This window comes from Bufo gargarizans, chromosome 4, assembly GCF_014858855.1.
Source record: "Bufo gargarizans isolate SCDJY-AF-19 chromosome 4, ASM1485885v1, whole genome shotgun sequence".
Lineage (NCBI taxonomy): Eukaryota > Metazoa > Chordata > Amphibia > Anura > Bufonidae > Bufo > Bufo gargarizans.
The window spans coordinates 412,192,403-412,219,953 of NC_058083.1; the positions used below are offsets into that span (position 1 = coordinate 412,192,403).

The 27,551-nt window shown below is 41.6% G+C and overlaps 1 protein-coding gene across 3 annotated transcripts in view; it reads right to left on the reverse strand.

Moving 5' to 3' along the window:
* The window catches only part of RGS17 (regulator of G protein signaling 17), a 136,164-nt gene that overhangs the window by 60,099 nt on the left and 48,514 nt on the right, over positions 1-27,551 (reverse strand). For all 3 annotated transcript variants that reach the window (XM_044291498.1, XM_044291497.1, XM_044291496.1), the window contains exon 2: positions 17,767-17,906. In XM_044291498.1, the coding sequence (XP_044147433.1) occupies positions 17,767-17,885 (119 nt within the window). In that variant the 5' untranslated portion in view covers positions 17,886-17,906. The remainder of the gene's footprint in view (positions 1-17,766; positions 17,907-27,551) is intronic.

Below are 27,551 nucleotides of genomic sequence, written 5' to 3' on the forward strand. Positions count from 1 at the left end.
GAGTAAATAGATGATGTGGAACTGGCAACTGTTTCTTGAATCTTCATCTTCCATAGAACATACATAAGTAACTGATAAAAAATAAACAACTCAATATAAGTAGAACACAATAACTAAAGCCGTCTAGAAGTACTTAAGAAAAAACAGGGCACCACAAAGAAGACAGAATACCAATATTAACGGCATAAAACTACTGCCATGAATACGAAATGAACACAAAGAAGCACAACAAAAATTAACTACAAATATACCATTAAACTACATAAATGCCAAGATATCGATGTCTTTATTTCACAAGAGTAAAGCCGTGGATCCCTTGGGAAAACAAGTTGTACGCCAAATAACACTTAGAGCTTGATTGCTGGAGAATCGCTGTGTCCAAATAATCCAACTGTAAATGTATTATTACAAATGGAGACACATTTAAATACAGGGAGACAGAAAACTACGATTTTCTCAAGATATTTACTGCTCATTTTCTTACCACTTTAGCTTTGAATTTTAGCAATAATTCGGGCACAACCCCACAATGCGGCTGGCAACATGCTGCCAAGCCATGGCAACCAATAGCTACACAGTTTTGCAGTAAAATTATGTGATCATAGGTGAGCGTTGCATGGCCACATGCCACCAGTCATGCTGTCAGGTTGTATCCTTCAGGTACCGCAACTCATCCCTATATACTTGTAGCAGTTCACGTCAGAAGAGGAACCACCCAATTAATATAGCGATCCTTACTGACCAGTAGTTTAAATGGTTAATCTCATGAACATCTAATTTTATAAAGTGGCAGATGATTAGCTGATCTCTGTGGGTCTGGCTTTTCTAAGATACCTCCTAGAAATTACTTTTTATTAAAGGTTAAAAGCTATAGTCAGAAAAATGTAGCATTACATGCCGGTCATTCAAATGACTTTCTGTCCATCTAACTCATGGACGCTGTTGGTCTGCTAGAACGGGGGCTATCCTTTCAGATTGACTCTCTATTATGGAATGTAGAGTGTGATATAGTAGGATTAATTAAATCTTGGATATACCTAGGTTGCAATATTTGGTATAAAAGCTGGATGTCTGTAGAGGGGACCTCATGTATCTAGACAAAGGAATTCCTTTGTCTATTGTTTTCCCACCTGGAGCATCCTAATCGAGTCCAGATGCATACTATGAGGATCTATATATACCGACGACCCCCAACTTTTCCATTTAAAATATAGGGTTTGGGCTTTACTTGCCGTATAAGACTAGCCCTGCCTGCCCAGCCCTCCCTGTCTCCAAGACGATCTTCTCCAGTCCAGGGAACTGACCATGGCAGCCAGGGCTTCAGTAGCATTGTCACGGATGTTGTAGGGGCAAACACCAAAAGACAACAAGAAGGAAGGGAAAAGAACACTAGGCCTCACCGCTAGGGAAGGAAAAGGGTCACCACCTATAAAACCCTGCTCCTGGCCGTAACTCCTATCCGTATGGGCACCTCTCGATGGTAGAGATGCCCATACACAGGAACCTAGAAAACCCTGGTGGCCCTCAGATGCCCTAATAGTAATGACAGGGCAGAGACAACCCGCTCCTTCCCTGGTGAAGGAATCAGCGTCTCGCTGAGGCCTAGGAAACAACAAAGGTGGGGGGAATACAAAACACAACAAGCGGAACACTTAACTTCTGAGGCTGATGGATGATGGACGAACAGAACTTCACCACGAACCACACTCCAGCTCTTCCAAAAACCAAATGGAGCTATCCAGAGCAAGGAGTGATGGGTAAAGTCAGACTAAATAGGGGGAGGTGAAGGTCACATGATCCACACCTGAACAGGGGGTATGGACATACCAGCAACACACAGACAAAGTGAAACCAAAAGAGGCTGTCAGATAACTAATGTGCAGATAATCTTTCAGACCTTCTCAAACCTGTCACCGGTGTGACAAGCGTCCTGGCTGCCATCGTAACCTATGTTTTTCTTTTCACATTCCCAGGTTCCCACATAATCTGTATCCTGCAGTAACTTTAACTTTAAATCAGCGCTCATCACTTTACTACCTTACACTCAGCTCCGGTAACAGCCAGTGCAGGCGGCAGCGCTCACTCACTGGCGTCATGTGCCTGAGCCGCCTAGTGGGAGGAGCAGGCGTGTGACGTCAGTGAGTGAGCGCTGCCGCCCGCACTGCCTGTTACCGGAGCTGAGAGTAAGGTAGTAAAGAGATGAGCGCTGATTTAAAGTTACGGATTACAGTTTATAAATGTATACTCCTGTGAGCGGCAGGGCCCTGTATATTTTAATACCCAGGCAAGCTTCCCCGTCACTATGGGAACTCCTGGGGGTTAGAATATACCATCGAATCAGAGTATATCCGGCGTATAAGACGACCCCCGACTTTTGAAAATAATTTCTAGTGTTATAAAGTCATCTTATACGCCGGAAAATACGGTATATATATAGAAATGATTCAAAGCTTGTGGACGACACTGCACATCGGAAGAAGGTTGGGTGCCAGCAGCTGTTGGAGCAATCCAATCTCCAAAAAATACAAAAAAAGGTACTCCACGGCACTCCCGAAAGTAAAATAAATATGACTTATTAACCAACGCAACATTTTGGTCCGCACACCGGAACCTTTCTCAAGCAGTGATACAAACAGTGGGTGTGGAAGTTTATAAATAGGGTGATCAATATAAATAGTAATTAGCATTATTACATTTTAAAAATCAAGAGTTACCAATATCAGTGCAATATTATAAATGTGAAATACATGATACTAACAATTTTATATATTATATATTAATATATTTGATTATCTATAAAATTACTATTGCTATTATTACTATTTATATACTTTCACACCCACTATTTGTATCACTGCTTGAGAAAGGTTCCAGTGTGCCGACCGAAACGTTGCATTGGTGAATAAATATATAGATCACTCTTTGTGAAAGGGGTCTGAACCTGGACATGACCCATTCTTCCCCTATTCAGCCCCTTTGAGTTGGGCATAGGAGCTAGGGCAGCGCTAAAGACCGTCCATTAGTGCCATTGATAGTGCCAGGCAAGGGGGAGCATCGGTGCATGAAATGCTCCAATGCTCAACTCAGAGGGGTAGTGGGGGAAGAAGGGGTTATGTCCGGGTTCAGCTCTGAACCCAGAAAACCCCTTTAAATCACATCACAAGTCTATTGGCTCATTTGTTTTTTTTTAGGTTGTAAGGCTGACACCCAGGTTTTTGCTAATAAAGGGGTCTTCTGCTTTTGTAGGAGGAAGAGGAAGACTCAAATACCACTATAAGTCATGTCTTCTCATTCTTTTGCTCCTAGATTGAATTTTAAGATTTAGAGCATTGCTATATGGAGCAATATGATTAGATTCCTTGTTTAGGGATCATCTAAAAATTCTACCAAGACAAGGGGCATATATATGCCGTATTAGTGGTTGTTTTGGAATATCCAAGTAATACACTATCACTTACAGTGAAACATGCAGTTCATAATGGGATTGCCAGTTGGATGACGGTCACAAGCGTCTAAAGCATGGGACCACTTTGGCCAATCACTAGTTTCAATGGTATCACTAATGAGACCAATGTCTGGATGCAACGGTCAAATGAATTGATGGAATGCGAACGTTATTTTATTATTTTAAAGCACCCCCAGCCTTTCCAAAATACATTTTATGTGTTTAAAACCATTTTAAGTGTACAGACAAACCAAACTTATACTTTAAAGCATTTAAGAATCTGTGATTGTGGATGGCATTTCTCTCACTGTGGTGGTCCACTAGTAAGAAAGTCAGTGGGTACCAGGCTCGGTTAGTGTATCAGTATCAATCAATCAGCGTCAGACTTTATGTCACTGTCAGCATGTATCTGTATATAGTCTGCTTTTATAGCTGCTTGTGACTAGGCATTAATTCTACTTGAAATGATAATAGCTACAGTTGTATATCAGTAGTAATAAGTCAGATCAACGGGCCTCTAAGTGAGATGATTAGCGAAACGTCTTCAAGAGAAAATACAAGTCCAGTTGCTCTGACTTCAGGTGCATAACTAGAAAAGGCTGGACCCCATAGAAAAATTTGGAATGCCTGCCCCCACCGGCAACTACCCCACAACCCCCCTCCTGTGGATAGTGAAGACCGCCTACGCTTGCCATACAACCTCCACTCACCCACTGCATGCAAAAAATATGAAAATAAAATGGTTGCTATTGCTGCACAAGAGGAGGAGTCAAGAATTTACTTCACAGTATGTTGCCTGGGCCCTGTATGCCCTCTTAGTGCCAGCACACAGTAGCTATTACCCCTTATTGTCCCCACACAGTAGTTAATTCCCCTTAGTACTCCCAAATACCACCTTGGTGCCAAAACATAGTAGAATGCCCCTTTAGTTGCCAAACACAGTAGAATGCCCCCTTAGTGTCCCCACACAGTAGCATTGTTCCCTTAGTGAGCCCCTTCAGTAGTGCAGGTCCCTTAGTGTCCCTCCCTTGCAGTACTGCTGCCACCTTACATTACTGCTGCCTCCTTAGTGTGCTTTTTACAGTAGTTGCCCCGGTAGTATTAATATAATAAAAAAAAATAATACTCACCTAGCCCCATCCCCCCTTGTACAGAGCCTATCATGCTCTCTAGAGCAGTAGGCGCGATGCAGTGATGTCATCATGCCTGCTGTGTGAGCAGAAAACCGCACAGTCCAAGGTCTGCCCAGGAGATGATCCTCGTCCCATGTACTCCCCTATTCAGCCCAGCAGGCTCGATGATATCATCACTCCTGCTGGGGATAGCACAGAGAATAAGGCCTGGGACCCTATGAATGACAGACACAGCGGTCAGACTTAGGTCCAGCTGCAATATCCGTCATCCATTAGAGCCCGGGCCTCATCTGACACATGCACAGTAATTATTACTCTGTGTGTGTGTGTACTGACAGGTGGCATAGGATGCCACAACGGTAGTTCTGTCCCTGTCTCACTTATTACTACTGATATACTGTGACCTGGATAAATCTTCACAGAATCCATTGCCTTCATATTTCCTACAAGTATACTTGGAAGGCATCCATGGCTACCATCAGGGGCATAGCTATAGGGGGTGCAGAGGTAGCAGTCGCTACTGGGCCCAGGAGCCTGAGGGGGCCCAAAGACCCTTGTGCCGCATGTGAAGACAACAGTATTATAGAAAGTGCATGCTAATCAAGTTACACCTCTGGTGGAGGAAAGTAGTTGGGTCAAGAATTTGCCATGGGGGGGGGGGGGCGTTTCCCTGTCCCTGGTCACAAAGCACTGAGGGTAGGGGGGCCCAAGCTGAACTCTTGCATCAGGTCCCCTGAGCCTTTAGCTACGCCCCCGGCTACCATAAGTATTATATATTATTATACACTGGTTCTGGTTTTATCTAACTGCATAAAAACTTGGTATCTGAATAGAAGATGCAAATGGCTGTGATATCAATGGGAAGATGTCTGTTTAAACATATATCTTTATTAGCATAAGCTGCATACGCTGCCACCTATTGTACTTCATTAAACCATATATTTGCTTCTCCTGTCTAGTATGGTGGCTCAGTGGTTAGCACTAGTACTTTACACTGCTGGGGTCTTAGGTTTGGATCCAGCCAATGGAACATCTGCAGGGAATTTTTATGTTCTCCTCATGTTTGGGTGGGTTTCCTCTCAAACCCCAAAGATGTAAAAGTAGTTCAGCATCAGGCCCCCATTGTTCCATGCTCCCTAGAAGTTGTGTTGTTGCCTCCATGGTAGGTAGGCCTCTAGCAACCAGTAAACTGACTGCCACTGTTATCTGATATGGCGGTGGATAAGATATCATCCAACAAATATTATACCTTTTACTAATATTATGAGTGTTTAGGAATGACTTAAAGGGATTGTGCCAAGATTATAGGTTATCCCCTGTGCACAGGATAGGGGATAACTAGCTGTTTACTAGAGGTCCAAATGTTGGGACTCCAACTGATCCCAAGAACGGGGATCCTGTTCCCCTGTTCTGATGGAGAAACAGGTTGCACATGCGCCCTGCTGCTCCATTCATTCTCTGAGGGAGCGCCGGAGATAGCTGAACACTGAACTTGGCTATCTACAAAGATCCCATAGAGAATGAATGGCGTGGCATTGTACATGCACGACTTGCTGCTCCATCAGACCAGGTGAAAACCCAATGATCTAATGGTTATCCCCTACCCTGTGGATAGGAGACAACTTATAAACTTGGCAAAACCCCTTTAAAGGTCAGAATATGGCCCCATGCACATGAACGTATGTATTTTTGCGGCCCACAAACTGCAGATCCGCAAAATACAGATACTGGTCATGTGCATCTCGCAATTGTCGTGGGCTCCATTATTAAAATGTCTGTTCTTGTCTGAAAAACGAAGTATAGAAAAGGAAAATCCCTTCAATTTATTAAAGCATCAGAAACTTCGCCTCATAAATAGTAATACAACTACCAAACACTTAGGTGCACTTATCTATCAAAACTGATGAAAAGAATAAAATAGATTTGTTGTCCTATGACAATTCAACTTTCATTTTTCCATAGAAGTTTAAGAAATGAAAGCTGATGTCTGATTGGTTGCTAGTTCCAGTTTTTCCTCTATGATGGTTTGATGAGGCGCACCACATTCATTTTACATGCCGCTATAATCAACATGACCCCATCAAAAGATAGTATTTTCAGCAAACTATACAATCTGTGAGACCTGGAAGTCACCATACAGAATTTCGCAGGAAGCCAACGAGAAAGTCATATAATGCACAATGGCTGGGAACATCACAAAAAAAAAATAATTCTCGTGGAAATTCAATGGGGTCAAGTTCAGTCCCTTTTTTTAGGAAATTTTAAAACAGAGATAAGGCAGAATAAAAATATTCAGACATCAGGGTCAAATGACTTAAGTGGGCATCATTAATATGTGTCATGTATTTTTATGCTTCGTGAACCAGCTAATCTGCTCTTCATATTTCTCAGTAGTTGAAGTGATATCTATTTAACCCTTTCAGAAGCTGTTGGGACATTTTGCACCTGTGTTATGCTAGTTTCACAGTAGCTCTTAACATCTCCGGCAGGCTGTTCCGGCAGGGAGATGTCTGTGTGCAGCTGCTTTAGTCTGGCTGATTCTTGCCATATTTGCCGGGCTGCGACCAGATCTCCGCCGATCCCCATTATAGTTAATGGGGCCGGCAGGCCTTCAGGCAGCTCCAGACAACACCGGCAGACTGCTTCCTGCCGGAACAGCCTGCTGGAGATATTAAGCAAGTTTGGACATGTACAAAAAAAAAAACTAAATTACAAAAAGGAAAAATCAGACCCCCCCCCCCCCCCCCAATACCCATACATTTCTGAAAGTAGACGTCCCGCAAATTGTCAAAATGTTATTCTGCACTTTATACACCTTCATGCAGCTTTGCATCAACATGTCATTTTTCATTAAAAAACTGCATAAAAGTTGATATTAGTGGGTAGTGTAATCCAATAAGAAAGGTTTATGGACCATACCCTGAATTCAGCCCAGACGTTCCTCACTCATTGCTCTGCCCTGCCCTCACTGCGTCCATCATATATGGCTAACGCTGGCCATAAATGGTATATTAATGGATATACTGCACACAGTCTGCAGTGAGTGCTGACAGTGTCCGTACATGTTGTATGCCCGGCATGCTCACTTACTATCTAGCCGGTGAGAGATCACTGCCAGCTCTCCTGCATCTCCGGAGGCTTATTAGTCAGAGAGCTTGGCATACAAATCATACTGATGTCAGACAGGGCAGAATATAAATATATACATTTGAAACTCGAAAAATTAGAATATTGTGCAAAGTTCATTTATTTCAGTAATGCAACTTAAAAGTTGAAACTAACATATGAGAGACTCATTATATGCAAAGCGAGATATTTCAAGCCTTTATTTGTTATAATTTGGATGATTTTGGCTTACAGCTTATGGAACCCCAAAGTCACAATTTTGAGGTACCCTTTGCTCAGGGGGTATGGATTAATTAGCTGACTAGAGTGTGACCCTTTGAGCCTAGAATATTGAACCTTTTCGCAATATTCTAATTTTAAGTTGCATGAGGCTGGGTTCACACCTGAGCGTTGCGCAAACGCGCGTTTAACGCGCGTTTTTGTCGCACATTTTTATGCACGTTTTTTGTAATAGTAAACGCGCGTTTGACGTGCGTTTGTGTGATTGACTACAGTGTCCTATGGCCACAAACGCGCGTCAAACGCCCCAAAGTCGCTCATGTACTTTTTTGAGCGTCGGGCGTTTTACAGCGCGATCGTACGCGCTGTAAAACGCCCAGGTGTGAACCATTCCCATAGGGAATCATTGGTTTCTCCTTGTTGAGCGTTTTACAGCGTGTAGGAACGCGCTGTAAAACGCTCAGGTGTGAACCCAGCCTTATTGAAACTCCTTTTAAGTTCCATTACTGAAATAAATGAACTTTTGCACGATATTCTAATTTTTTCGAGTTTCACCTGTATACTGGGGAAATTTTCATTATCACTTGCCCTACTCATAAAAAAAAATGGCAGTTATATTTAAGCTGGATTTTTTTATAAAAAGGAGCAACCTATAAAATACAGGGATTCCAGTCCTTGAAAATAAGTGCACCCCCAAATCCTATCCACTTACTGAAAGCAAACATCTTGATGCAAATCTCATATATACCACAAGCATATACAACAAGAGTTTATGCTCTTAACTAATAACCCAATAATGAATACACACAACCACCTTTATGCAACTTTGCAGCAAATACAGATTTTTCCGAAAAATGTAAAAATTTACAACTAAAGTGCAGAATTATGTACTATATAATTTTCCACTCCCTATTCAAACTGCAATCCTAATTAACAATGAGAAATGTCCAAGCCTAATATAATGCATTTGCTAAGGCTGCTTTTAAACAGGTATAATATGGGTGCTTTATTACTCCCATATTATGGACCAAACTAGGGCTTGGCGATTAATCAAATTAAGGAGGTTGTGCAGTCAAAGATATGGATGACCAATATCAGATTGTTGGGGGTCTGACTCCCAGCAGCCCTGCTGATTAGCTGTTTGAAAAGGTAGCAGTGCTCAAGAGATTGCTGCTTAAACTTTAAAATTACCTGCAGGTCATCTCGCTTGTAGTGGTAGCGCAGGGTAATGACTAATCCTCATCCAATTCAAGTGAATGCTGCTTACGCTGTGATGCTGGTCTTGTTTTAAAGCTGAGATTGTCAGCTGTATAACAGGACCTGGCAGGAATCTCGAACTGTTACACAGCCTGAAATCTAGCCATCAGTAACAAGGACATGCAAATTGCTGCAGAAGCAACCCCATTCACCCACTTCAATGCACTGTATGGAATAGAATTTTGGTCATGGAAATTTCTGTAACAAATCTGCCGCTATGCGGAAGACGCATTTCTTGAAATGCTCATTTTCGATAATCGCCCTGTGTAAAACTGCCAATGATCACCTAAACGAGCAAGTGTGTTTTTCAGGTGAACGCATGTTTAATGCAGCACCAAACATCGTTGTTTGCTGGCAGTACATTGTCCTGTGTAAACAGGGATCTACTGATGGCAAATAATGAATCTATATGGGGATAAGTGATAGCATCCTTTTCTGCCTTCATATAGTGGAGGTGAATGCTGCATGTAAATGCATCTCTGTGCGATGCTTAAAGCGATATTCCAGGATTTTAATATTCATGACCTATTATCAGGTCATCAATATATGATTGGAGCGGGACCGACACCCTGCACCCCTGCTTATCAGGTGTTTTAGAGTACCGGTAGCTCTGGCGTTGGAAGTCAAGTATTTGTTTACATTGACTGTTTTTAAGCCTGTATATGATTCTCCTTTGATTAGGTCAAATGTAGCCCTCTCCCCTCTCATTCACACCTGATTGAACTCTAAGTGGTATAAATTTAAAGAAGAACTCTTGTAAAATATTGTATTCTCTGACCTGCTAGAAGAGTACATGATGTAATCTGTAGTGAATGTAATTTTCTTACCAGTGGCTGTATTTGTGAGTTATACGTCCCTTATGCGTCTCACCTATGTCATCTGACCAGCAATCAGACTCACCAACTGACAGCATCTTATGTGTGGATATGAAGTCTGTTTCTTTATCTATTCCTATGGGAGCCTCACTCTCATAGGAATGAATAGAGAGGTAACTGAATTCCTGTCGTGTGTCAGTTGGAGATAAGAGAGTTGGTCACATGACATCACTTTCTAGCAGGTCAGAGAATAAAAATGTTTATTTATCTCTCCCTCCATCTTACCCACCTATCTGACCTCCTCCTCAGATCTGTTCCTTAGCATACCATTTGATGTCATACGCTCCAATTCACAAAATAGAATAAATCATCACTCAAAATAGAATTTAAGCAAATATCTTTATTTATTTAGTTGGGTAATTAAAGGCCGCAATGCTTATTACTTAACCAATTAATTATAATCTGGTTAATCCAATTTATTCTCAAATATAAATAAGTAAATATTTAAACCAATAAACCATATAACACTCAGTCCACTCAGAGAGTGACTTAACCCCCGTCAATAAGCAAAGCGACAAAATAAATAGGGAAGGGAGGGAGGGAACTTGAAAAATACTTACGTGAATGAGCCAAAATCGTTATTTTCTGTTCTTTTATAGGTTCTCAAACTGGCAGTTAAAGTGATCTCCAATCAAATTTGAAGATATCAGCGCAAGCACCCACAGCATCTGGGTTAACCCATTCTTCACATAGGTAAGTAAATAATATAATCAACATATTAACTGTAATGTTAGGTGCCATGTCATCATGGCTCACCACACTGAAATTATCAGTATGGTTCGCTCCATTCTCTCTCCAAACACACACAGCCCCCTCATGCTCTCTTCTACTCCCACCTAGTAACACTTTCTCTGCTTCTCCTTACTGCTGGCGATATATGTTCAGATCCGGGGCCTCCTCAGCAGATCCCTACAATCATATCTACCTCCCACTATCGATCTCCTTCTACAAATTTCTGCAACCCGTTAAACCTGAAAACCATCCATGATCCACCTGACCCCTGCTCCCTTTGTCCCTCTTGCGGGAGCATTATGGAACACACGATCTGTCTGGAGCAAACTATCATACATTCACAACTTTTTCATCTCACAAACTTTCCTTTCTGGGTTTAACAGAAACTTGGCTGACACCCTCTGACACTGCCTCTCCTGCTGCATTCTCTTATAGCGCATTTCATTTTATGCACACCCCCTGCCCTGGCAGCCAACATGGTGGAGGAGTTGGTCTTCACCTGTCAGACAACTGCTCCTACAGCCCAATTTCACTGCCACCCTCCATTATACTCCTTTAATTTGATGTACACTCTGTCCACATCTACTCTTCCTCCAACCTCCAAGTAGTCATTTACCGCCCCCCAGGCTGAGCAACCTCAACAACTGGCTTCTACACTTTCTTTCTGCTGACATCCACACTATCATCATGACTTCAACATCCCCATTGACACTTGCCACTAAGCTGCCTTTAAGTTTCTAGCACCCACTTTATCCTTTAGTCTCTCACAGTGGTCCTCCACTCTCACCCACAGAGAGGGTCACACACTGGATCTTATCTTTACCCACCTCTGCTCCCTATCTAACCTTTCTAACTCTGCTCTCCCGCTATCCGATCACAACCTACTCACATTCTCTTCTCTCGGCTCTCCAGCTGCTCCCCCACTCCACACACTAGCACACCCTCCCAGGAACCTTAAACATCTTGATTTTTGTTTTCTTTCTGACTCTCTTCTGCCACTCTCTACCATATGTTCCAAGATACAGATGCTGCCGCCACTGTGTATGACACCACAATAACTACAACTCTTGACTCTCACACACAACAAAATCAGAAAAAAATCAATAGGCAAACCTGGCAATAGCAGCCTGACCAAAGAACTGAGAGAAACTTCCAGGGCTGCAGAGCGACAATGGAAGAAATCCCATTCTAAGGAGCACTTTGCGACATACAAACAATCTTGCCTCTTTTTAAAGTCCTCACTCACTGCTGCAAAACAGGCCTACTTCACATCTCTCATATCTTCCCTGTCTCACAACCCTAAGGCTGGGTTCACACCTGAGCGTTTTACAGCGCGTTCCTACGCACTGTAAAACGCTCAACAAGGAGAAACCAATGATTCCCTATGGGAATGGTTCACACCTGGGCGTTTTACAGCGCGTACGATCGCGCTGTAAAACGCCCGACGCTCAAAAAAGTACATGAGCGACTTTGGGGCGTTTGACGCGCGTTTGTGGCCATAGGACACTGTAGTCAATCACACAAACGCGCATCAAACGCGCGTTTACTATTACAAAAAACGCGCATAAAAATGCGCGACAAAAACGCGCGTGAAACGCTCAGGTGTGAACCCAGCCTAAACAACCTTTTAACACTTTTAACTCTCTTCTAAGTCCCCCAGTGCCCCCACCCTCACCTCTTATCTTAGCTGAGGACTTTGCCACATACTTTAAACAAAATACTGACATCAGAGAAAGCTTCAGGCTACAGTCCCCACAGCCCATCTACACAACTACTCAGTGTTCTACCAACAAAACATGCTTCTCCACCATTACATAGGAAAACGTTTCCACCCTACTCTCTGGATCACATATCAACACCTGTGCCCTTGACCCGATCCCATCCCATTCCTAATCTCACAACAGTGTTTATCCCAGCCCTAACTCATCTCTTTAACCTATCAATAACCACTGGTGTCTTCTCCTCTAGTTTTAAACATGCTACTGTTGCACCTATCCTCAAAAAGCCTTCCCTTTACTCATCTTCTTTGACTAGTTATCGCCCCATATTACTTCTCCCATATGCCTCATAGCTACTTGAAAAACATGTTCACCTTGAACTGTCCTTTCACTTCTCTTCCTGCTCCAGCTACAATCTGGCTTCCGATCCAACCATTCAACTAAAACTGCCCTTACTAAAGTCACCAACGACCTGCTCACTGCCAAAGCCAAACAACATTACTCCTCCTTGACCTGACCTCAGCCTTTGACACGTTGACCACTCCCTTCTGTTACAAACTGTCTCATCTCTTGGCATCATGGACTTGGCCCATTCCTATATCACATCATACCTCACAGACCAAACATTTAGAAGGTCATGTATTATACTGAAATATGCCTAAATCAAGCATATTTCAGATGTTTCTGGGATTTTGCCCCGCTCATGCCAGTTCTAAAATTGTGGGAGTGGCATTGTCGGGGAAGGGGACGGGCCGGGAGACCCGACTCATTCATCATTTTCTAAACCTGTTCTAGGCTTAGAAAATAGTCTAAATGTAAGACAGCTCGGAAGGTTTAGAACTGGAGCTGGATGCAATGAAGTAATGGACAAGCCTGCGCCTCCTCGTAACTTCGGCGGATCCACCGCCAGCACAGGGCCTTTATTAATACCGGCATCTAAAGCGCTAGTCTTAATAAATGTGCCCCTTAGTGTCTCTCACTCTCACACAACCTCCTTGCCACTTTCTTTTGGTGCCCTCAAGGCTCTGTCCTAAGAACCCTGCTCTTCTCAATCTACACCTCCAGCCTGGGACAGCTCATAGAGTCTCATGGAGTTCAGTATCTCTTTTATGCTAACAACACGCAAATTTACCTCTCTGGTCCAGATATCACCACTGTACTATCCATAATACCACAGTGTCTATCTTCTATATCCTCCTTCTTCTGGTTTCGGTTTCTAAAACTCAACATGGATAAAACTGAATTTATCATCTTTCCTTATCTCACTCAACCCCCCAACAGACCTACCTATCACAATCAATGGCTGCACACTCTCCCTGGTCAACCAAGTCCGCTGCCTTGGAGTAATCTTTGTTTTTGTCCTGTCCTTCAAACTACACATCCAAGCCCTTTCCACCACCTGTCGCCTCCAACTCAAAAATACCTCTCGCATCTGTACATTCCTCAGCCAGGAGACTGCAAAAATGCTTGTACATGCCCTCATTATCTCCCGACTAGACTACTGTAACATTCTCCTCTGTGGCCTTCCATCTAGCACCCTCGAACCCCTCCAATCCATCCTCAACTCTGGTGCCCGACTAAAGCACCTCTCTCATCGTTACTCCTCAGCCTCTACCCTCTGCCAATACCTTCAATGGCAACCCACTGCCCAGAGAATTCAGTTTAAAATACTAACAAATATATATAAGGCCATCCACAACCTGTCCACCCCGTACATCTGGGAGCTACTTTCTCGATACATCCCCACATGTGGTCTCCGATCCTCACAACGCCTTCTTCTCTACTCTCTTGTCAGCGCTTGCCACAATTGCCTCAATGATTTCCCATGTGCATTCCCTAAATAATAATAATAATAATCAGCTTCATCCCTTGTGCAGTGGATGGAGCTTGTAACTGCAGTGCTGTTTGTATTAACTTCAATTGTATTCTGCAAAGATTTTTTTTTTATGCAGCAGGTGGATTTCATCCATTTTGCTGCTACTGTAAAATTCAGCAGATTTTCCACTAGCAATTCCAAAATGAAAGTCTACAGCATATAGGGATAGCTTGGATGCCTGCTTACGGTCCAGAGAACAGACTGCTCCTTAACAAATACTGACCCAAGAACAGTCCCCCACCCAAACCCCTAAATGAATACAAACCCAACAAACAAGATTCTCTAAATACAGAAAAAGACCAGACCTCCTAAATAAATATAGACCACCAAACCAGACCTCAAAAATACAGACCTAGAGCCCACCCTGTAAACAATTCCAAACCTCCAAATACTGACCCACGTATGACCCTTAGACCTCATACACTTGCCCAACAGTTCCTTCTCTGCCTCCTTGCAGCTGTCTTCTCTGAAATACTCTAGGACGTCATGTGATCATCTGAAAGTCCTTCAGCAGACCCTGTTGCTGATCTTATAATCCGCCATTACTCACAAGGAATCCACAAAAAGTCTGCCATGTCTTAATACTTATTGGATGTTCTCATCAATTCCAAGTTATAACATATTGTTCAATATATATATATATATATATATATATATACACACACAGTATATAGTTCTAACTGTGTAGCTTTCATCTACAGCACCAGTCAAATGTTTGGACACAGCTTTTCATTCCATGTATTTTCTTGTTTCTTTTTGTTTTTATGTTGTAGATTCATATTGCAGACATGAAAACAAAAAGGACACATGGCATTAAGCAGTAAAACCAAAAAGTGTTAAAAATAACAAGAATACACTTTATTTTTTAGATTCTTCAAAGTAGCTTCCTTTTGCTTTGACAACTTTGTACACTCTTGGCATTCTCTCATTCAGCATGAGGTAGTCACCTGGAATGGTTTTTCAACAGTCTTGAAGGAGTTCCCAGAGGTGCTGAGCACTTGGTGGATACTTTTCCTTCACAATGTGGTTCAATTCATGACAAAACTTCTCAATCGGATTAAAGTCAGGTGATTGTGGAAGACATTTCATCTAACTCAACACTCCATCCCTCCCCAGCGTGGTCAAATAGTCCTTACCTGACCTGGAGGTAATGATGATGGTCCCACTAAGCACAAACCAGATGGGATGGCATGTCACTGCAGAATGCTGTGGTAGCCAAGCTGGTTGAGCCCACTTTGAATTTGGAATACATTACTAACAGTATCACCTGCAAAGAACCCCAAAATCATCACAACTCCATGCTTCATGGTAGGAATCAGACAAGTAGAAACTATCTGCTAACCTTTTCAGTGTTTCAGAAAGACATGATAGTTGGAATCAAAATGTAAAATTTTGACTGATCAGAACATAGTACATATTGCCACTAGTCTAATCTCCATTCCTTAACCCAGGCAATTTTCTTCTACTTCTTGTTCCTCAGTAGTGGCTTTTTTGCAGTTATTCAATCATAGAGGCATGATTCTCACAGTCTCTGCCGAACAGGTGATGTTGAGATGCGTCTGGCACTTGATCTCTGTAAAGCATTTATGTAGGCTCTAATTTGAGTTGCTGTTAATTTGCGATTTCTGAGACTGGTAACTCTAATGAACTTATCGTATGCAGCAGAGGTCACTCTTGGTCCTCCTTTCCTGGAGCAGTCTTCATTAAAATCAGTTTTATCATGGCGTTTGACTGCACTTAAGGATACCTTTAAAGTTCAGATTTTTTTCCAGACTGATTGATTCATTTTTCAAAGCAATGATGGACTGACATTTCTCTTAACTTATTTGAGTGGTTCTTGCCATAATGTTGAATATAACAGCAGCAGAATAGGGAATAACACTGTATGGAACTGTGTACCAATCCTATTTCTGCAGAACACAACTGGAAATTCCACAAGTTAACTCTTGAAAAGCCATACTTGTTAAAGGGGTTGTCCGGGTTCAGACCTGAACCCAGAAAAAACTTGATCTGTACTGATTCACCATGAATGAGTGGAGTATCAGAGCTTTTCACGCTCTGATGCTTCCCCTTGCCCTGCATCGCCCAGGGCAGTGGCTGTTTGTCCACATTTATACACTACTAGGCGTAAGATATGATGATGTACTAGGCTCTCCATGGGTAAGCTATGGGAAGGCTTCCGCAAAGCAGTGATCCCGGTGATGTCATCAGCTCTGACGGGCAGTCTATAGTGCTGCCCTAGCCTGTAAAAACAGGCTAAGGCAGCACTAAAGACCACCCATTAGTGCCAGTAACATCACCGGACTCCCTGCTAGGTGGAAGCCTCCGCCTAGCTTACCCATGGAGAGCCCGGTATGTCACCGTATCTCAAGAAAAGCAGTGTCCAAATGTGAACAAACCGCCCAGTCAACCCCTTCAATTGAAAGCCACTCTAGGTGACTACCTCAAAAAGCTGAATGACAGAATGCCAAGAGTGAGCAAAGCTGTCATCGAACCAAATGGGGGCTACTTTGAAGAATCTAAAATATAAAAAATATTCTGATTTAAGTCTTTTGTTTACTACTTAATTCAATGTGTTCCTTCAACTTTTTATGTCTTCTAATCTTTTTATCGGTACTATAGGTGTCCATCATCCACTATCTCTGGCAGTAGGAATCCACAGAACCAATTCATTTATCCTTTTGGAAAACAATCACAACAGTCTGGATTGAAAAGTAAAAACAAAGCATTTTAGCTTTTTAAGCGTACTGTATACTGAGAAGCTATTTTTTACATGATGGCCGCTCAGAAGTCAATGTTCACACAAGACTGGTCATAGGACAGGGATCATTGCAGGTTCAACTGCATGGACCCCTACAATTACTAAGATAAGGCACTTGGCGAAATACAGTTCTTTTATCTTGGACAGGAACTAGAACCTGTACTGCGTATACACTTACGTTGTGGTGCACGGCGCATGATTACAGTGCGCTGTCAATCAGTCAGGGTAAGGAGGGGTGTCCTGTGTACAATGGTGGAGCTATGGTACACAAAGGTGCTAGGACCGCCCTCAGTCAAAGCACAGCTCATGTGCATATTGGAAGAAAGTCATTTTTTGAGGGACTGCAGCCATGCATTACCATAATAAAGGTGGAGCTGTAACACTATCTAAGTTTAACACCGTATTATGCTTGATGTAATATGCAAAATCATGCTGACAGACTCCTTTTAAAGTGTCACAGGTGATGACCCTACCACATAAATCTGTACATCTCATCTCAGTAAGTGAGATACTGGGAATAAACATTGCAGTGATTTTCAGGTTTTGAATCAAGTTAACTGCTAAGATTACCTTTCCTTTATTTACTTGTATCACCTAAAGTACCAAATATACTGCAATACATACCATGAGCAGCTGCAACAACAGCACCAGCAAAAGCAGCAAGTATTTGGCCTTTGGTTCCCTCCAGGAGCTTGTGGTACCGTTGAGGTTTCTTCATTTTGTGACTGCTGCCTCTTTCTCATTTCAGCAATTCCTCCCTGTGGCTGAAGAACAAAATGAAATAACATTAAACCGCAAGATTTCAAGGGGGCACCTAATGTGCCTTCAATCTGCATTCTGTATAACGGTAGCAGTAGGCGGCTGAGATTGTTACTATTATGTATGTTTGTATCCATAGTGGAGGCTGTATAATCAAGAAATGGGGCCTTGTAGCTATATCAAATATTTTAGGAGGAGGCTCTAAATAAATGATGTTGCTTAGGCTGTGCTCACGTCAAGTTTGTAAGAAATGTTAAAGGGGTTCTTCGGGAATTAAGAAAATATAAATACTTAAATATTACTTCATTATAAATATATTCCCAAATACCTTACATTAGTTATAATGGCTCGTTTTGTCTGGGGAGCAATCATTAGGAAAAACAAAATGGCCGCTGTCCTATCAGTACACACAAAACCTGTCCCAATCACACAGAAAAACAAGTTACTTCACAACACTGAGGTAAAGAGCTGCCTCATCCTCCTCTCTGCTCTGCTTGTCAGGGATTATGGTCCTGAATACAGTTTAATATAGTCATCAGCTAAATCTCTGTAGGAATGGAGTTCATGAGCAGATGTGGCGAATAAGCAGCAGCACTTGTATGCAGTCTCAATTACCACAGTCTGTCCTCCTGTCCCTCCTTTCTGTACTCCATGTCTCCTCATGAACTCCATTCCTACAGAAATTCAGCTGTATTCAGGATCATAATCACTGACAAGCAGAGCAGAGAGGGGGGTGAGGCAGCTCATTATCTCAGCACTTTACATGTGGCGGGCGCCATTGCCCGCGGCATGTAAAGTGTTAAACAGCCCGGATCGGCACTCTTGCCGCTCCAGGCTGTTAGAGCAGGGCCTGGGGGCGGCCCTGCCTAAGGCGCCTTAGTGATCACCATAAAAAGGATCCGAAGTCGGCTTCGGTACCGACTAGTCCCTCAGAACTGAAGCCAACTTCGTATCCATGTTTTAAAATGGCTTTAAAATTTTAAAATCAAATCCCGAAGTTATTCACTGAAGTCCCACAAGACTTTGGTGATAACTCACATCGCCTCCCAGGAGCATCATTCAAACAAAGTTTTGACCAAAGCAACTTCAGATCTATGATCCAAAGCTCGCTTCGCTCAACTCTAGTAGTCAACATGCAAATCTATATCTGTACGTCTGGAGTATGCGCTCAGTACGCCATTTCCAATGGTCTCAACGAACGCAGACCCTGAACATGGTGTCAACCTAGCCTTACTTTTTCATTTTAGGTGGATATGCTCCATGAAGGCAGTTTGAAAACAGAAAAGCATTATCACATCATGCTTACATTTCTGAAAGAAATAGACCTATTGCAAATATATTTCTACATGGATATATATGTAAAGGCTATGATTAAGATGTATTTTGAGCTAAAGCTTTTTTGTCATCGTTTTTTTTTATTTAACAAATTTTCTTCTGCAGTTTCTCAGTACTTAGCAGCTGCAAAATGCCATTCTATGATAAATCCACCAGGAAGCTTGACTTTATGTCCAATCCTCAGGACCTGTCTTGAATGAACTTCTAATCTGATTTATGAATAAATCAAAGTTCAATTTCGATTTGATCATTAATCAGTTTAGAATTAGAAGTTATCGCAGAGCGGCATTTGGATTCATCACTTCATTTCAGCTCAAAGTACATAAAAAAGTCCCCAAAAATGTATCCACAGCTGTTAACAAGGAAAGATATATGACTAGAGATGAGCAAAGTTATCAAAAATGTCATTCGGCTACTTCATCGAATTTCACAAAGAATTCACAAATTGGATTTGCTACAAATTACTTTGTCACACAGAGCATTCCACTGTATGCAGCAGTCGCAATGACGGGGAATGCCGATCTCGCCGTCCCCCGTCATTGAACCCCTCAGATGCCACTTTCTTTGCGGATCGCAGCATCTGACTATAAAGGGATTGCCTCACTTCAGTAAGTGGCAGTTATCATGTAGAGCAGGGGTGCACAACCTGCGGCCCGGGGGCCACATGTGGCCCTTGATACCATTCTGTGCGGCCCCCAACCATCTGGTAACAGACATGTATGCCTATGTCTTGTGGCTGCTTACATGTAATTTTCATGTATTTCTCCCATTAGATAGGAGTCCTAGAAGTGTAACTAGACATTAATGGTATATAATGTGTGTTCAATATGCCATAAGTACAACATTTCAGTTGTTAATACACCTTTAAATTTTAATTTCGGCCCTCGTCATTGGTTCAGTCTGGCAATGTGGCCCTCAACCAGGAAACGTTGTGCACCCCTGATGTAGAGGAAGTTAATACAAGCCATTTGTAATGTATTGTTATTATCCATATTGTCTCCTTTGTTGGCTGGATTCATTTTTCCATCACATTATACACTGCTTGTTTCCATGGTTACAGACCACCCTGCAATCCATCAGTGGTGGTCGTGCTTGCACAATATAGGAAAAATCACTAGCTTTTGTGCGCTCCCATGGTCCCGGCCACCCGACAACCACAATACATTAGTAAGTGCCTTGTATTACCTTTCTCTACATGATAAATGCAACTTACTGAAGTGAGGCAACCCCTTTAACATAGAGGCCTTTCAGGGGTTAATCAGGGGTAAAAAAAAAGAAAATACATACCACATCCATGTGCTCACATCTTGACTGAATCTCACGTACGGTGCGGTAATGTAATGACGTCAATACGCTGGCCAGGCGCAGTGACGTCATCACAGCTAGTGCGCTAACGTGGTGACATTACACATCAGACGTCCCCCCGCATGAGATTTCATGTGGTTTCTTCAATCAAGATGGCTGTGACTCCCTCTCCTTAAGCAAATGGATGAAGTGAGTATGTTTTTGTTTTTTTTAACCACCATTTCAGGAAAAAAATATTCATTACAAGAAGATCCAGGAAATTCGGTTTTGTGGCAGATCGAATTTTTCCTGAAATTCGTATCGAAGTCAATTTGTTTCACATTGATTCACTCAACACTACATATGACTAGAATGCTTTGTAATATTATACGCTTTATTTTGGCACATTACTGTAGTTAGCAGCTCTTTATTTCCCACACAGCAGATAAACTATTATGTCATCACAAAAATTTGATTCAACATGTTTGATTTTTTTCATCATTTATTCTTTCTGTTTAATACCCAGGATTAGAAGAACAAAACAAATGCTTTGCAGATTTGATTCATTGCCTCCAAATTTCAGCTGCTAATTACCGGTACATCATTTCTTTCTAGCAGCGAAATGCTGATTCTTTTCTAAATAAACATTTGTTAAACTGTTATGTGGTTCTTATAAATAATGATCTGGCTTTAATTATGATGATATTATAGCAGGGAAGAAATGCAATACACATATTTTTGGTAAATTGAGTGCCTTTGTACATAGATCATGAAGCCCACAATTGTTTATTTTCCCTCTGTTTGATGAGTAGCAAGTCTATGCATCCTTTACTAGCAGTCTGCGGCTCAGGATCTACAGCTTTCATGCTGCTTTAGGATTAGAAAAAGACATGAGTTATTGCCCGCAGGAACCAGATAAATCACATTCCAGCTTTCATTTGTCCGGTGCTGGTTAGAGATCTGATTGCCCATTGTCAAGGACAACACCTCTACTTTTTGGTCACCTTTAGTATTGCTACATAAGGCTGGATCGCACAGGGCAAGTGCTTTTTTTAAAATTTACAATAACAAACTATTAGGCGGAGGCATCCGCCCAGCAGTGTGTTCGGTCACCGGCTCTGATTGGCCAACTTTAGCGCTGCCTTAGCCATTTTACAGGCTAGGGCAGCACTAAAGCCCGCCCATCAGTGCTGGTGACGTCACCGGGCTCAATGCTGGGCAGAAACCTCCGCCTAGCAGCACTATGGAGAGCCCGGTATGTCACCAGATCTCCTGAAAATGCCTTTACCCTGCGCGATTCAGCATGAAATGCTCCGATGCTCATCTTATTGGAGCTGCCTGGGTGAAAATATGGGTATGTCCGGGTTCAGGGCCACTTTTATTTATTTTTTCCACAGCCACTTTAGGTTCCAAATCTGCCCCAGTTATCAGCAGTAATAAGTCAGAGCAACTGGTCACTAGCAAAAAGTCTTCAAGAAAACATATGACAAGTACCCAGGAACAAAACCACCAGCTAAACGTTGTATTCAGAGTCTGGTTCGCAAATGCCATCAAACTGGCTCTGAGGCAAACATGAAGAAACCGAGGCTTCCATCAATCAGGACGGCTGATGTTGTCCAAGTTGGTGTATCACAAACGACGTGTCGGTGAGTGCTGAAATCTCTGAACCTGAAACCATACCGAATAAAGTGTGTGCAGGAACTAAAAGAGTCTGACAAAGCTAGATGTCTAAATTACTGGACTTGCTGATAGAGTTGAGCAAGGAGGAATCGGATCATACATTCTAAGTTGCTTCGGTCAAAACTTTGTTTGAATGCTGTACAGAGATCCGTCTTCGTACAGCATTTAAATGTATAGGCTCCAGAGAGGTGAAATTTGTTATCTAATAACTTCGGACTTTGATTTTTAAACTTGAAAACCATTTTAAAACTTGAATCAGAAGTCGACTTCAGGAACCGAGGTACCAGCTGGTACCAAAGCTGATTTTGTAATCACGTTTTAAAATGGTTTTCAAGCTTAAAAATCAATGGCCAAAGACTTTGGTGATAACAAATTTCACCTCGCTGGAGCCTATACATTTGAATGCTCTATGGAGATCGATCTCCGTACAGCATTCAAATGAAGTTTTAATCCAAAGCTCACTTTGCTCAACCCTAATTGCTGACATTTGGACCCATTGATGCACTCCATGATGAAAAATGCTTGGTTTCATTTATCAGGTCATGTACATTCCCAGAACATGAGATACTGGTCCACTGAAAATCCCAATTTGACTCATGAAACACCTCACTGGCACGGGTTCATGAACTGTTTACGGACGCATGAACTGTGAACAAGGGGTTATGGCCACCACGCTCCCCAGACTTGTCAACATGCGATTTTTATCTGAGGGGAAATTTAAAACAGAAGGTGTCCACTAACAATCCACATCCCCTGGATGAACCCAAGGAAAACATCACAAACACTATCCACAGCATCACTGCTGAAGAGCTGCAAGCAGTATCAGCCAACATAATCTGACGTGCCCAAAGATGCAGAGACGTGAGCGGGGACTACTTCCAGCATCTTTTGTGACTTGTGGGGAATTAAAGAAAATCCACTTGCTTGTTCATCTTGTCATACTATCGCTGGAGGGGGGCTACTTTTTCTTGGGCCACCCTGGATCATTTTCTTTTCACTTCACATATACTTGCTACTTTGTGTTGGTCTATCACATAAAATCACAATAAAATACATTTAGGTTTGTGGGTGTAACATGAAAAAATTTGGAAAAGTTTAAGGGGTATGAATACTTTTTCAAGGCACTGCAAATTCACCCCTTAGTGACCAACCTGCTTTGCGCATTAATGAGCAGGCATTTTTTTATTTTTATTTTTTCATTGTCCAAGAGCTTTAACTTTTATTTTTTTCCATCTATATAGCCATATGAGGGCATGTTTTTTGCTGGACAATTTAAAGTATTTAATGGCACCATTTTGTGTAACTTTTATTAACTCTTTCTGGGAGGGATATGGGGAAAAGCAGCAATACTGACACTGACTTTTTACATTATACATTTTTGACATAAATAACATAACTTATGTTTTGTACAAATAAACCTTTATGTTTAAAAGAAGAAAATGTTTTTGCCGCATCCCAAGACCTGTTACTTTTAATTTTTCTTTCTGTGTGAGGGCTTGAATTTTGTGGGATTAGTTTTCATTGGTATCATTTTTGGGTACATAACTATTTTGATCGCTTTTTTTCCATTTTTATGGTGATAAATAAGCAAATAGCAGCAATTTGGGCATTTCTTTTTATAGTGCAATGTATTTTAATGTCAGTGCTATACTGACATTCACCAGAAGGCTGCCCTACAGCCTGCTGGGACATGCTGGAGGCAGGCACAGGTCTTCACTAGGCTCTGGCCTGCCTGCACTGCTTACATGCCGAGGATAGTATTACACTCCTGCCGGTCCAGGCCATTAGATCAGGAGCGCGGTTCTAATGTTAGAGTCATGCCCCCACTCTCCATTGCACGGGAGACCCGCAAGGCAGCTGGTCAGCCTAAGGCCCCTTAGCGACCGCTGTAAAAAGACGTATCAGTGATCCACAATTTATTTTTTAATTTAAAGTACCTTCACTGTACTCTCTGCACGGATAGAGTAATGTGCACCTCTGCTGCCAATGCCTAGCCTCGCAGTTAGAATGAGGTGCTATTACCGCAGGATTATTGTGGGTGCGCACCAGAAAACAAGTAATAAATAAATAAATAAATACAAACAAAACATTATGTGAAATTATATATTAAAACACTAATTAATTTCACAATAGTGTGTTAATAATAATTTCACATATTGTTTTGAATGTATTTATTTATTCATTTATTACTTATTTTCTGGTGTGGACCCACAATAATCCTGCAATAATCACCTATCTTCCTCTGTTGTGGCCTGCGACTCTGAGTTTTTTGGTGTGAGCAGCCTCACGATCTAGGCCCTTTTACAGAAATGATCTTTGGTACTTCTTTGAGCCTTCAAAAAAAAAACAAAAAAAAAACACATCCCTCCCTCCACCTATCCATCAGTCCCACGTCTACCCTTCCTTTTTCTTCTCAACTCTTTCCTCTCCTTTCCTCCCCCCATCCGGCTCCATCCCCAATTGTCCACCCCCCACTATCTCCCCTCTTGTCCTAACCCATTACATATCCTTACCCCAACTTATGCTCCTTTTTTCTATATCTTTTGAAATGACTAGCCTCAACAGTGATGTGGCAACATGTCACTTGGGAAACATCATTGAGGCGCAGGTGACTCCCATCCAGGGCCAGCATCAGGAGGGGGCAAACTAGAAAATTGACCAGGGCCCCCTGCTTCTGAAGGTCAGGGCAGTGGGACTCCAATTCCCTGCCTTAGGAGTCCCTGCTCTGACTCCATATATGGTTGTGTCTATATATGGAGGCAGTGCTATGAACATGAAGGGGGTATTCCTAAGTATTGTCAGTATATACCCTGTGTATTTAAGTATCATTTAGCCTCTATTTTTTTAATGTTTCTACCAGGATTCAAACTCACAACCATCTACATAAGAACCTTAACCACTGAGCTATAGAGCTGAATGTTTAACGGTTGCATAAAAACCTCATAGTAGTTTCTCATGTATTAGGTAGTCAAATACAGAAGTATCAATTTATATTTTTTTAGTAATTATTAAAAAAATGTATGGCACAAAATAAATATGTAATTACTAAAAAAAAATATATATAAAATGATACCTCTGATATATATGAATCCATAATACATGGGAAACTACTACTGTGATTTTTACCCATAATATATTTTTTGCATTTTACCATGGAGCTCTATAGCTCTGTAGTTAAGGCCTCATGAACATGACCGTTGTTGTGTTCCGTTCCGCAAAATGGGGTTCAGTTGTTCCGTGATCCGTTTTCATTTCCGTGTGTCATCCTTTATTTTTGGAGGATCACCAGACATAAAGGAAAGTGAAAAAAAATCTAAGACAGGTTTGCCATGCAAATGATAGGAAAAAAACGGATGCGAATGCGCGGACTACAATCTTGTATGCCTCCGTGTTTTTTAGCGGTCCCATTGACTTGAATGGGTCCGTAAACCATTTTCCGCGAAAATAATAGGACAGGTTATATTTTTTTGACGGACTGGAACCACGGATCACAGACGCGGATGACAAACGGTGCATTAGCCGAGTTTTCAACGGACCCATTGAAGGTCAATGGGTCAGCAGAAAATCACGAAAAACGCCACAATGGACACTGAATAAAACAACGGTCGTATGCATGAGGCCCATGAAGTAGATGGCTGTGAGTTTGAAGCACTGCAGAAACATTTCAAAAATAGAGACTAAATAAAACTTGAAGACATAGGGTATCCCCAACAGTGAAAAGTTAGTTTTTATTGAAAAAATATATAAAATTGGAGCAAAACGTAAAATATGATCAAATAACACCAGTGTTAATCCACGCCAACCTTTTTAACTTGTGTAATTAGTATTTTTTGTTGGGAAAGGTGGCAACCCTAAAAGCACTCCTGCTCCGAACCTCTATAGGCCCGCTAACTGCAGCAAGCTCAGCCTCAGTCAGTGTTCAAAATGTCTGGACTCACTTTGGAAAAAAATATTTTTTTATTTAGATCGAAATATTCTGACCCCCCTTTTTAATTTTTTTTCTGTTATGCCATTCACCATATGGGCTAACTTTTTTATTTTTTAATAGTACAGGCATTTTCAAATGCATAATGTTTTTTGTTTATTTTTATTTTCAGGAAAGGGGGTGATTTGAATTTTTATTTTTTTTATATTCTCAAAACTTTTTTTTTAAACTTTTTGTCCCCAAGTGGACCACAACTTGCAATCATCAGATTGCAACTTATACAGAATAATGGAAATTGCTCCAATATTCTATAGAGAAATCACTATATTACAGTTCAGTACTGCCACCTAGTGGCTTGAACTTGGATATACTAATAACCAGCCTGGAAGCCTAGTACAGGCTGCAGCTCATTTTTAGAACATGGTGCTTTCCCTGATCTCTGATGGGGAAAAGCGCTTCTGAACAGAAAGCCTGCGCTTCCGTTTTTTAACACTCTCAGATGCCGTGGTGACATTTGACCATGGCAGCTGAGTGGTTAAATGTCCAGGTCAGCATTACCGCAGATCACGGACATTAGCCTCGGTTGCCTGCTGTATGGAATTTAAATGACGGACAACCCCTTTGAGGCCAGTTTACTTTGGCCATTTATTATGATTAGCCTGTTTCCAATGATGAAAATTATATTTTTCTCTTTTTACTGATTTATCTATTACATTATTTTGTCCCTTTAAACAGACGTTGATTGCTCGATAACTCTCTATATACATACATCACAATTTAATGGCAAGTGATTCAGATGGGATTCAATAGTTATTGATCTGGACATACCTTTTAAACTGCCATTAATGTTTAGTAATAGTCTGCAAATGAATAGATCTTACTTAAGAATGTATTGCGACTGGCTTCAGTTCAGACAGCTTAAAACTAGATCAGGCAGAAGATGAGACATGACAGTGGCTCATGCTGTGTGATAGATTTGGTGCCTCTTGCTAGAAATGTTAGACAATTTTCCTTATGACACCTCTTGGTTAGCTTACTTTACGCTAATATTTTGTGTACAAATTTTGGCACCATTACAGAATATCCTGAGACATTTGGAGCCATTCTCGCTTTTTCAAGTGGCTCTTCACGTTGTTGTCCCATGTTTAAAGGATAACTGTCATATTTTTATTTTTTTTGCTAAAGTGTAGGGTAAGTGATAGGCAACAATTTTGCAATAGACTTTATTTAGGCAAAACGTTTCTTTTTAGTAGAAAACTGGGGCTGAAATGGCCCCTTAGCAGCACTCTTCAAAAGAGCGTTGCTAAGGGCCATCCGTCCATTCGAAAAGACGGGCTGTGCAGACGCTGTGCTGCTGACTCGTGCTTCCCTGGGAGACAGAAGGCTGGGCACAGGAGTCTTAGGAGTTAAAATTACATTTATATTC